The sequence below is a fragment of the Motacilla alba genome, chromosome 2, assembly GCF_015832195.1.
Source record: "Motacilla alba alba isolate MOTALB_02 chromosome 2, Motacilla_alba_V1.0_pri, whole genome shotgun sequence".
In the NCBI taxonomy this organism is placed as follows: Eukaryota; Metazoa; Chordata; class Aves; order Passeriformes; family Motacillidae; genus Motacilla; species Motacilla alba.
Window position 1 is genome coordinate 150227511 of NC_052017.1, and position 12039 is coordinate 150239549.

The 12039-nt window shown below is 46.2% G+C and overlaps 1 protein-coding gene across 1 annotated transcript; it reads right to left on the reverse strand.

The window, feature by feature from the left end:
* Positions 1-3281: 3281 nt before the first annotated feature.
* On the reverse strand, positions 3282-9133 carry LOC119698386 (lymphocyte antigen 6E-like). Its single transcript, XM_038130236.1, has 3 exons — positions 9082-9133; positions 4970-5089; positions 3282-3493 (listed from the first exon to the last, which is right to left on the reverse strand). The coding sequence occupies exons 1-3, from the start codon at positions 9131-9133 to the stop codon at positions 3282-3284; spliced, it is 384 nt and encodes a 127-aa protein (XP_037986164.1).
* Between the last annotated feature and the right edge of the window lie 2906 nt (positions 9134-12039).

A 12039-nucleotide genomic window follows, 5' to 3' on the forward strand; every position in this document is an offset into this window, starting at 1 on the left:
TCCCTGCTTCCTTGATAGCCTGTTGATTGATGATTGATTTCAGAGCTTTTTTCCCACTCTGGGTTGGCTGCTCTGTGTATCCCTATGCCCTTTTTTATAATAATGGATTATTTCCACATTTCTTCATGGAAAGGCTTTGGAGGTGGCACTCAGTGCTGTGATCTGGTTGACAAGGTGAGGATTGGTCACAGGTTGGACTCAATGATCTTGGAGGTCTTTTCCAACCTAAGTGAGTCTGTGATTTGTTGTTACCCAGTCTCCCAAAACACCCAAATTTCCCTGTTGCAAAGAAACAGGAGCAGGAGAAACAGGATTTGGTTTGGTGGCTGTGATGGATTTCTTTTCCCAGTTTTCCTGGCCACCACTTTGGCTGACAACCCTCACTGATTTGCATATTTATATGGAAAAGACTAATTTTATTCACTTTTGATGTGTTAATTAGTTCATCTCATTAATATCTGTGTCAGCAAAGTGGTTCTTGCTGTTGTGTTTGATGTGGTTGTGTCTCCACACCTGTTTTCCCTCTTACTCCACGTGTGGAAGCCCAAACACAACTCCTGACTCTGCAAGTGCAGCTCAAAGTTGTGGCATTGGAAAAACAAATCCTACACTCAGGCTCCAAGAATCACCTGGAATTCTTCTCCCAGACAGCTCAGCCTGGAGAGCACCAGCACCCACACCTCACACTGGGAAAGGGAAATGGGACTGATTGAACCCATGGGAAAAAAAAGGAGATTTAGGCTTTGCCTAAAGCTGAGCCGCCTTCATCTTCTACCTGTACCTTCCTCCAGCCCAGGGAGGGGAGGAACCAGAGTGGAAAAGGATCTGTGCCCTCATAATCATTCTATTCCTCACCTCCAATCAAGAAGGAGAGTTTTAAATTGTCCTTCTTCCTTCTTTATTTGAAAGAGTTCCAGCGATTTCCCACTCAGAGGCTCAGCGCTGACAAAGTCCATCCAGAATTCCCGCCTCCAGATTTACTTTTCTGTGACCTTCAGCTCCCACAACCAGGAGCTTTCAGTCCAGGAGCTAGGTGGGTGGACAAGACAACGAGTAAATCCTGTTAATCATAATCCCTTCACCTCCAAAGAATCAGTCGGTATAATCCTGGCTACTTCAGCTGCTTTGGCATCCAGAAATTTCAGGGAAAGAAAGGGAGCTTTAAATTTGTAGACAGTTGTAGGAAACCACTCTCACTTAACCTCTTGGCAGCACTTGAACTGCTGTGGTGAAAGCTGGGGAAAAAGCTGGGAGTAAGGGTCTGCAAAAGATCTGGATAAAGTTCATTCTCCCTCCTGAACTGTGTCCATCCTGGTTCCTCACACCCTCACTGGACTTATCTCAACCCTCCGCTTGTTCCTTCCCCTCCAGATGGTCTCTCCACCAAGATTTTGCTTTCTCGTGTCCAGCAAAACTGGTCAAGATACAAATTGCTCCTTCCACTCCTCGTTCTCCTGCCAATATGACAGGTGGTAAAACAATAACAGCTTTGGCCTGGAGCCCAACTTTCTTGGAGTTTTTTAAAAGCACCTGAGGTCCTGCAGGGAAAAACTGTGCAGGGTATGGAGGACTTGCTCCTGGAGGAATTGCTCCTGGAATTGGGATGCAGCACAGCCACCACAGCCCTAGCAGTGCCTGCCCTGAGCAGCTGGACATCTCTTCCTTCTTTTTGGTTTAAAAACTTGTTCTTCCCCTTCTCCATCCTAATTTTCCTTCCCTTTTGAGGTTGTCTTTGGTGAGAGAAAATTAACAGCAGGTTCTGCTGTTGATTTGGTATTTTGACATCTGTCATCTCCAGGCACAGCTCAGTGGGGTGTCAGTGTCCTCTTGTCCCTGCCCACCACTGTGGTGTCACCTCCTTAATTTCCTTCATTTCCCCTCCATCCATTAAACAAAATATTTAAAACCAGTCACCAGATCCAGAGCTCACAGCACAAAACATGAAGTTAATGTGGAATCTTTCATTCTCCTGGAAAACTGAAATCCAGGCACTGTGAAATGCCTCAAAAATCCACATCCTTCCACATGTGCCACCAAAACCCAGCAGAGTTCCAGGGCAATGCTTCAGAGAAAGCAAAGATCTCATTTAACCATCAAACACAACAAAAAAACCCCCGACACCCTTCAATTGTTTGGACCAGCTCTGGTTTCTCCCCGGACACAGCTGAGCTAGGGATGCTGCCAGCTTTTCCTTTTCTCTCTCTTTTTTTCTTTTTTTTTTTTTTTCTGTTTGTTTTCCAGGAATGGGAGCTTGCAGCTGGGGCTGTGACCCAAGAAGCTCTGAGCTGTTTGTGTGAGTCCCTGGATGGCTGCCCTTCTTCTTCTCTGTGACACCCCCCAGGCCTCCTACAGAGCTTTTCTGTCTCCCTTCAGCTGCAGCTCCCGTGGGGAGAGGAGGGAGCAGAGAGCGTGGAGGGCAAAACCAAACAAAGCTCAACACAATCGATGGTTTCTCTGCCAGGAACGTGGGTCTGTAGAAAGCCTCTCACAACCTCTGAATGACAGGGATTGGTGACAGCTGTGTGAGGTTGTTTTGGCCCTGGGGAAGAAGAGGGGAATAGATATGGGGATGTCTTTTCCAGCTGGATGAGGTCCATGAGGAGGCAGTGTGAGAGCAACTCCCAGCTCCGCGGGCTGCCCACATTCCTTCCCTTCTCCCTCCCACCTTCCCACTGCCTTTCCTCTCTCAGCCACATCTTTCCCTCTCTGCCTTTCCCCCTTTTCTCTGATGAAAGAAGCTCATTTCAAAATGGGAATGGGAGGAAAGACCCCGAGGAGCCAGAAATTGCTCCCCACTGAGGCTGGAGAAAAGTCCACAACACTGCCACAAATCAACTTTACTTCCAGCTGCTTGTTTATAAACAGATGTTTGATAACCCAAACTCACTGTGAACAAATTCACCGATCATCCCCTGTGCTGACACAACTGTGGAGCCATTCCCCGTGTTTCAGGGAGGGTGGGATGTTATTCCTCACAGAGCTTTGAAAGTAAGAGACAAAACTATTCCTTCAAGGATCTCCTTGGAGCAATAATGATTTAAAGCTTGAACATGTCAAAAAGGCCATTTTCTGTGTGTTTTCTTAGGTGAGTGGGATGTCTGGGGACACTTTGGATTCAGGCAGGCTCAGGAAATCAATGGGAGTTCAGCACCTGACTTATCCGGGCTCTCTCAAAAATCCCAGGAGGAAGCTCAGCCACAAAACACGAATCTTTGAGAGTGGAAAATTATCCCAGAACAATACTTTTATTTCAGCCATCACGGGGAGCTCTTCCAAACCTATCACAATCCGTAGGCAAAGATGTAAGTGACGCTGGCCAGGACACCCAGGGATATCACTCCGTGGCTGCTTTGCCTGCTGCTGACTCCATTCACATTGCACAGGGGTTTCTCACAGCAGGAAACATTCTGGGAGCTTTGGATTTGTTGCTGATCTGTTGCTGGACACGTTGGAGAACACATCTTGGAGATGACATATTTAGGCTTGTTGGGCTCTAGTGCAGGAAGAAAAGTGGGGGAAAGAAGAGAAAAAGGAGGATGAAAAACAATTGTTTAAATATTTTTTCTGGCTAAATCTGTTTTGGTGAGTAAAGGAAGGCCAGGTACTAATCCTCAAGGCAAATTTCATGGAATTAATCATAGAATTATGGAATGGCTTGGGAAGGGACCTTAAAAATCATCCATGGGCAGACTTGAGAAGTGGATTTGTAATGAATTGGATACTTGTATACTTCACTACGTACAACAAGTGATAAATAAGACCATCCAAAAAGTTTTTACAATCCAAAAAAAGAGGGGGAGATGTGAGAAATGGATTTGTAATGAATTCTCAAAGCCTGACTGAAAGCTGATGCAGTCTTGGACTTCTGCATGCAAACACTGAGATAAAGTGTGCTGACTTAGGAAGGCCGTGGAACAGAGATGACATTGTTGAGAGAGAGACTGAACTAGAAACAAGTTTCAACAAGTTTCAAACTATGGCCTTGCAAAAAACCAAGGTATTTTAGAGAATTAGAACTGTGAAAGATGCATTGTAGCAGCACCACGTAGGGTAAAAATATAGGTGATTTGTGTTAGAGGTATTAGCAGCATTGTGTGGCAAAAGCAATAGGCAGAAAAACATTTATAAACATTTATAAAGTATTGTAACCAGGAAATGGGTTGGCTTCTGATAGAATGGCAATGAGTTTTACATCTCTTATGTCTCACCCTTCTATGAGACTGATGATGGAATAAAATCTTTTAAAACACCTCTCAGGTGTTGCCCTGTTTCTATAAAAGCCAGGAGTAATCCAACGGGCAGGGACACCTCCCACCAGACCAGGTTGCTCAGAGGCCCATCCAGCCTGGCCTTGGACACTTCCAGGGATGGAGCAGCCACAGTGCCACAGAATCCTAGAACTGTTAAGGTTAGAAAAGGCCTTTAAGATCATCAAGTCCAACCAGGACTTCTCCATGTTTTTAGGTTTTGTCAATCCTAACGTGGAATTACCACCTGTGGCTCTCAGCTCCAGCTGCCTGAAGTGATGCTCAGGCTGGGCCATTCCCACCAGGATGGTTTTTCTGGCAACATAAACACAGGGGGAACGTTCTGCATGACCTGAGATTTGGGATAAGACCACGTGGAAGTCTTTGAGGGCACAGAGCCCCCAGGACAGACCTGAAGGGTTGTGCTTGGCACAGGGAGTCAGCCACGGTGAGGTTTGGCCAAAACACTTCTCAAAACAGTTCTGGGGGTGAAACACACACAGCTCCAGGTGTGAATCCACTCCCTGGTGCTGCTCTGTGTGTCCTCATCATTTCCCCAATTTCCAGCAGGAACATCAAGTGTGTCTGGACACTGCAGCATCTACAAGGTCAGTGTCTCCTAAAAGTTGGTCATCAAGGCCCGTTGTTCCCGTACTGGGATGAAATCCCATTCCTGGGACTGCTCTCCTACAAAATAAACAAGGTGTTGTTCCCAAACCTACTTGTCCCGACGTCCTTCCGTATGGTCACACAGTGTTTGTCCTCCTTGGCACACATGGAAATGGTCAAACAGTCCTTGTTGGACTCCTGTTCTTGGCAGGTGTAGCACATGAATGGATAAACTGGGACCAAAAAAAAATGGGAAAAAGCACGTTACAAGGTTTAAAAGCCCACAAAAACCCCAATGCAGAGATCTCCATTTCCCTCCTTACGGCCTGAGGAATGCTTTTGTGGGAATGACCAGTGACTTTCTTTATCTCCTGACCCGTGGCAGCAGCGCTAAATCCCTCTCTGTCTCCTCTGGCTCAGGCTGCGAAGTGTTATCGATCTGTTTGCAATCCCTGGGAGCAGGAGATGTGAGCAGAATTCAAGGATTTGGGGGCTTTCATGAAGGAGATTATTGCTGAGCCATAGCGGGCTCGGCCATGGGAATTGCCAGTTACTGCTCAGGGTTTCTCCTGGGCAGGGCTTGGCAGGGAGAATTTAAAGATGCCCGTAGCCTCTCGAGGAGGTGGACAATGCCCAGTGTCCTACTTCTCTTTCATCTGGCTCAGAGACTGCTGTCACATCTCTTTTTTTGTGCTTGAACGTCGCTGAACTGGCCTAACCTCAGTTCTAGAAGGTCTGGTGAGAGCCCTCAGATGCTCTGTCAAACTCCTGTTTTCAGCATAAAATCGGGAATGAAAGGAAAATCTTAACCAAAAGCTTGGTTTAAGTGCTAAAGGCAGATTTGGTGAGATAATTCCAACATCTGCAGCAACGGCAGGAAGGTCACACAGCGTTTCCTGCTGAGAATGTCTGTGTCTGCCCTCAAAACCAGAACGTGGTAGGCCATACCTCTGGAAAGTAGTAAAAAAAAGGAAGGGATGCCTTGTGAAAGCTGACCTAGAACAGAGACTGGACAGAGTTAAAAAATAAAGTAGGGATTTATTAGAAGGCCTCAATGGATACACCTTGGGCAGCACAAGAGCCCAGCCAGGGCTACACCCAAGATGAACCAAAATGGTCGCAAAATGGATGACCGGCCATGAGGTCTCACTTTTATGAGAACTTTTATAAGTTCTGGTCCATTTGCATATTGGAGTTAATTGTCCCATCACAGCTTTAGCCCATGAAGTCACATCCTTCTTGTTTTTCTCTCTTCATTCTGCTGTTGTTTGTGCTCTTGGGCCTGAGATTTGGATCAGTTGTCCTTCATCCCCAGCTAGAGAAGGAATTGTTTTGTCTCCCTACTCTGTGAAGAGAGCTCACCATCCCCCAATATGAAGCTCAGAAGTACACACTAAAGCAGCACAGAATCTGAAAAACATAAAAGCTAAAACCTGAGGCATCATAAGAAGAAAAAAACACCCCGAAATATGTGCAGAGCACTTCCCAGCCGGGCAGATGGAAAGGTTTAGTAGTGGTGGTTGAGTTCAGAGCTTGTGAATCACCCAGAGTGAAGTGTGCGGTTTTGTGACTGAGTTCCTTTCAAAACAAAGCTAATTTTTGGAGGGAAACAAAGGCAAACGCTTGCTGAGTTCCTGCTGAGTCTGGGGCCAGTCTGTCACTTTGGAAAGGGCAAAAGCAACTAAAGGACACGTCCCTGTGAGTGTACTTTTGCCTGATAAGAAGTTGGCAGTGAGAAGGTGGAAGGACAGCAGAGGTCACGCCATGAAATGAGAAGTTTCTGATAGGAGGAAAGGAAAAAGTCCCCAGCTGTTGATCCTGTGCAGAGTTTTTTGGTTTTTTTCTCCTCTAAAAGAAGTTTAATTTTCATGTGCAGACTAGAGGAGATTCAAGAAGGTTTTAAGGAATTTTTGCAACACCTTTGAATGATCAAGCCCAGGAAACACGAGCTGCTGAAAATTCCAGTGAATGGGTACAAAGCCAAGCATGAAAACACCCTCAGAGGGTGATTCCCAAGGATTATTGGTCAAACCAACTGGAGCAACGGAAGGAATTTTTTCCTGTGAGGGTGGTGAGGCCCTGGCACAGGTTTCCCAGAGAAGCTGTGGCTGCCCCATCCCTGGAAGTGTCCAAGGCCAGGTTGGATGAGGCTTGGAACAACCTGGGATAGTGGAAGGTGTCCCTGCCCCTGGCAGGGGTTGGGATGAGATGATCTTAAAGCTCCCTTTCAACCCGAACCATCCCATGATTTTAAGTGATTTTGACAGATGGATGCAACAAAAGAGTGTAAAAGAAGATTGGATGCAGTTAAATAAAGATAAATAAATTACAATAGACAAAACTTAGACACTTAAGTGCAGGGTGACAAGTGTTTGGTTCAGTTACAATTCAGAACCACAGTGACAACAGCAGGAGCCAACAGCGTCACATTCCAGCCATGGAAACAGGCATAACCCAAGGGGACACAGGCAGAAATGTCATGTGCAAGATACACAAAGTGGCCTTTCCACCCTGGCAAGGCCTTAGCTGGAGCCCCGGTGCCCAAATCTCTCCGCAGCGCTTCCAAAAATGCAGAGCACTTGGAGAGGGACCAGAGGAGAGGGAGGAGGGAAGGTCAGAGATCTTGGAAATGTGAACTTGTCAAAAAGGTTGGAAGGGTTTTAGTTTGTTTGTTGAAAATGAGAATATGCTGAAGAAAGTTGCAGGAATCTTCTCCATGCAAGAAAAAAAGACGCAGCAAAGAAGAAAGTAATGAAATATTTTATGTGTCCCGTGGTGGAAATACAGGAGAACAGAACAAAAACAGATGCTAAGAGATATTAAAATTAAATTCCTAAAGGGATGACAGCCTCTGAGCAATTCCAGGCTGTGGAATCTTCCTTGTTGGAAACTCTCAGGGACACCTTAAGCAAATATCTGCCTGGTCTTGTCCAACATTGCAGCAAGGACTTGAATATCTTAGTGGTCTTTTCCACCCTTAGCATGGTTCTGTGAAGAGGATCGAGACCTTTTATGATTTCTGCTGGACACAAAACTCACAAAACAGTGAGTTTATGGATTGAAAAGGTGAAAGACCCTCTTTGGTTGGCTGAGACATCAAGAGTTTTGACCAAAATTTGGTCATTAGGGTCTTGGATGAAACCCAGGGTACCTGAGAAGGATCAAATGCCAATTTCCACATTTTCCTATGTCCCAGTTTTAGGCCAGAAAGCTGAAATCTCTTATTCTGGATCTAGGCTAGGCCACAGAAATGCGCTGTGTAAAAGCCTGTCCTTAAATCTGTTGGGAATCTGCTGCCAATATCAAACGTCACCGGTGAGGAATCCCACCATGAGCCCGTGATACTGGATCTCTGTGAGCTTTCCAATTCATCCTGGGTCACACTGAGAACATTGCCTTTGAAAATTCTCCTCTTCTGTCCATGTTACTTTGCTTCAATCAGGAATTGTGGGCACTAAACATTTATTTTTTTTTTTAATTGAATAGTCATTTTCCTGCACCCAAAACCGGCCGAAGGTCCTGCTCTTCCAGGCACGCTGGAGAACCATTCCAAAGGATGTAGGAGTAGGGGGTTGATACATCAGTGATAATTGATTAATTAGATGCTTCTTTCTCAACCAGATTCGTATCATGGTTTCTGGGAAACCATGATGTGTGGGGGGAATTTTGGCACTCTGGTCATCATTCCCGTGAGCCAGGAGCGATGGAGCAACACGTGTGTCTCACTCCCAGAAGGAGGACAACACTTGGGAGTGGGATGCCTTTAACATGAAAAGTTCTTTCAACTCTGCTGCTGATTTAATCTACAGAAATTCCCAGTGTTGCATTTTCTAGGAAGACGCGTGGCAAACCACTACAAGGGAGGAAGCAGCAGGACGGAAAAGTCTCTAAAATACTCAAAAACTGAAATTATTAAGGAAAAAAACCCATTTTGGTTATGCTTTCTATCAATCCCAGCTTGCCTCCTTGTGGAAGATCCCAAGGACCACAGTGCGGATTTAACCTGGCATCCAGCACCACCAGAGCCTCCAGCACTGGAAAGAAGAATCAATTCATCAGATATTCTCACTTCTGCATCAAATCACTGACTGAAGTGCAAAAGGACATTGGTGACACCATCACAACACTGCAAACGTGGTGACAGCCCTCTAGAGTTTTGCCACGTGGAAAACTGTCACCGTCTTCCCCCTAATCCTTGTCTTTAGGATCAGCATGAGAGGCTCACCTTGTTCCACACAGAGCACGGCAGCCAGCAAGGTGACAAGAGGAGTCCTCATCTCCAGCAGATCCTCCCAGCAGCACCAGGAAGCTGTTTGGAGGGCAGGTTTTATACCCCGGCCCAACAACAGCAGCAGTTTTACAGGTTCCAGGTGGACATGAAATCAACCCGAGGGTGTGGAATGTTCATGTGGGAGTTTTCCACACCAGAGCCCTTGGAATGGGCTGGCACCTTGGGGAAAAGCCCTTTCAGCCACACATTTCTTGCTCTTCCGGTCGTGTGAGTGATGGGAAGTTGGGATCTGCTCTCTCCTCCTTTGAATTTCTTCCTTTCCTCCCTTCCACAGCCGCCTGCTCTGATGAAAGCAGGGCCTGAAGGCACGGGGAGATTGTCCTAGGAATGAATTTTTCTAGTCCCTTTGCATAGACAGCACGTGATGCTCCAGGATTTGTGCCATTCGTTGGCTTTAATTATTCAACAGCACCAGACTCTGCCTCTGAGCAGGCCTAAGCTGGTTTACCTCAAAATCAGTGTGTTTTACACTAAATTAAATTAGCTAATGGTTGGTTAAACAGAAGATTTTCCTCAAATTTTCACGTCAGTCTTCATTTCTTTATCAATTTTCCTCTGGTTAATCCCCCTGCCTGCTCTTTTTCCTGCTTGTAATCCTCAAATACCTTGTACAATTTTGATTTAATGAAGTTTTGCTGCTATCCAGGGATTCTTTAGAGAAGCTGCTTTTCTCCACGCCCAACAGTTTCTTGAAATCGGGCCTCCATTTCCAAGCCCACAAATTGGCACCCTGGAATTGCAGCTCTGCTCTGGGAAGAGCCATCCCTCAAAGTGTCATTTTTTTCAATCTCTCCTCTTAAATCAGTCCTTTTGCTTTTATTCCTCTGTGTTGTTCCTCTCCTCTGAATTCCTTAAAATCTGTTCCTGACAGTCTGGGATAGAGACCCTCATTCAGGATGCATCTTGTAAGAGCTCGAGCTGCCAAGTCCACAGAGCTTCTTCTAAAACAAGATCAGTCCTGGACAGCAGAAAGAAAAGATTGTCAAACCCCGCTTTTTCTGGCAATTATGGAATAACTCAACTGGCAATTCCCTGCTTGTAGCCATCAGCGGGGTATTTTTGTCTGTTTCTAACATGAATCATTCCAACACTGGATGATTTCCCGGTCCGTGTGATTTTCTGACCCTTTTTTTCAGGCCCTCCTGATCTGCTCCTGGAATGACGTCATCAGGTGGTGAATTCCAGAGTTGTTCAAGCCCTGTGTCCAAACAGACATTCCCTGGGCTTTGGAGGTTGGTGAGGTCAGTGGTGATGACCAAAATGAGCCTTGTGCTTCACAAAGGACAACTTGGTCCTTTGCCCCAGTGTTTTATAAACAGGTTTTTCTCCCTCATTAGAGGGTGTGGCTCCTTGCTGGCATTTTGCTGTGAGCGTGAAAGAACCATTTTTCCCCCCCTTATTTTTGGTGTTATTTATCCCACAGACTTGTTGTGTTTATCCCTTTCCCCTTCCATATCCCTGCTCCTGTTGATATCCATAGAATCATAGACTGGGTTGGTAGGAAGGGACCTTAAAAACCACCTTGGACCTTAAAAATCACGTCATGGCATGGACAGGGATGCCTTCCACTATCCTAGGCTGCTCCAAGCCCCATCCAACCTGGCTTTGTTGACTTTTCCAACATCCATTTTATTCCCACATGAATCTTCTGGGAATAGGATCAGCACAAGTCAACTTTGACTTAGACTTAGACTTAGACTTTGAAGGAGCAGTGAGGCTAAAACATTCCCAGCACATCCAATAAATATGTACTAAGAAGAGAAATTTGGGTGGGAAATGGGAAATTTTCTGAGTTTTCTGGGAGCGGTCTCCAGGACATGAATGTCTTCCTTAGTACTGTGGTTCTGAGGTACCTTGGAATGCTGGAGCATTCCCTCTTCCCGGTGCACGGAGAGCATGGAAAAGAGATTTATTTCCCAACAGGGCAGGTTACAAAACTCAAAAGCACTCAGAGGCATCACTCAAGGATCCAGCATGGAGAGGGTGTCTCCTGCAGCCCAGGATCACAGCCTGGAAGAGGGCCTGGAGCAGGGACACCGAGTGAGGAGTAAGATTGAGGAAGACTGGGGGGAAAAAAAAAGCAAAAACAAGGAAGCTGAGTCACCTCTCTGGAGTAATCTTATCATTATCCATGCAGGAAAATTAAAGTGGATCAAATTGGAGCCAGGAGTTGGCAATGGACTCAAATTGGAGACACGGGTTGGCTCTGTGACAAGAAAGCAGCAGTCAGCTTTGGAAAAAAGGTTGCTTTTGTCCCTTTCCATGGCTTCCAGAAGATTTTTAGACCTACTGAGGGTGTTGCTTTGACCTCTTGCATCCATCCTGGCTCTTGCTTTGGCGTTGAGGCACTGTGTTGGATCTGGGCAAATAAACAGGGAAAAGGGGGAGAAATTTCGTGTTGTGGGGGAAAAGGCAGGGGAATTATTCAAGGAGATCAGCAGGCAGCACAGATCCTTCAAAACCAATGGTGGGAAAACCTCGAGAGAGGGTAAAGAAGGGTCAGAGTTAAAGCACCTTCTGCAGATGCCTCATTCAGGCAGGGAAAAGCCTCCTTGGCTGATCCAGGTCCTGGTGCAGTGACTCAGAGCTCTGAAAATGAGTTTTATATAATCCACAGGGAGAGAGAGGCAGTTACCTCCCAGGATCAATCCCAGCTACTGGAATGAGACTCCCATCTCCTTCCCAAAAGCCCTCCAGGCATCACAGATGTCTCTGCTCATGGGGCAGCTCCGCGCTCCCATGTGAGGAGCGTGCAGCCATGGGAGGCACCAGAAACCCAGGGTGATGGAAAGATTTGGAATTAGGGAGCAGCACCTGCGTGGGAGGTGTCAATCAAGATTTCTTGGGAAGGCTGGCAGAGTCTCCTCTTACACAACAATCCAAGGGGAGGGT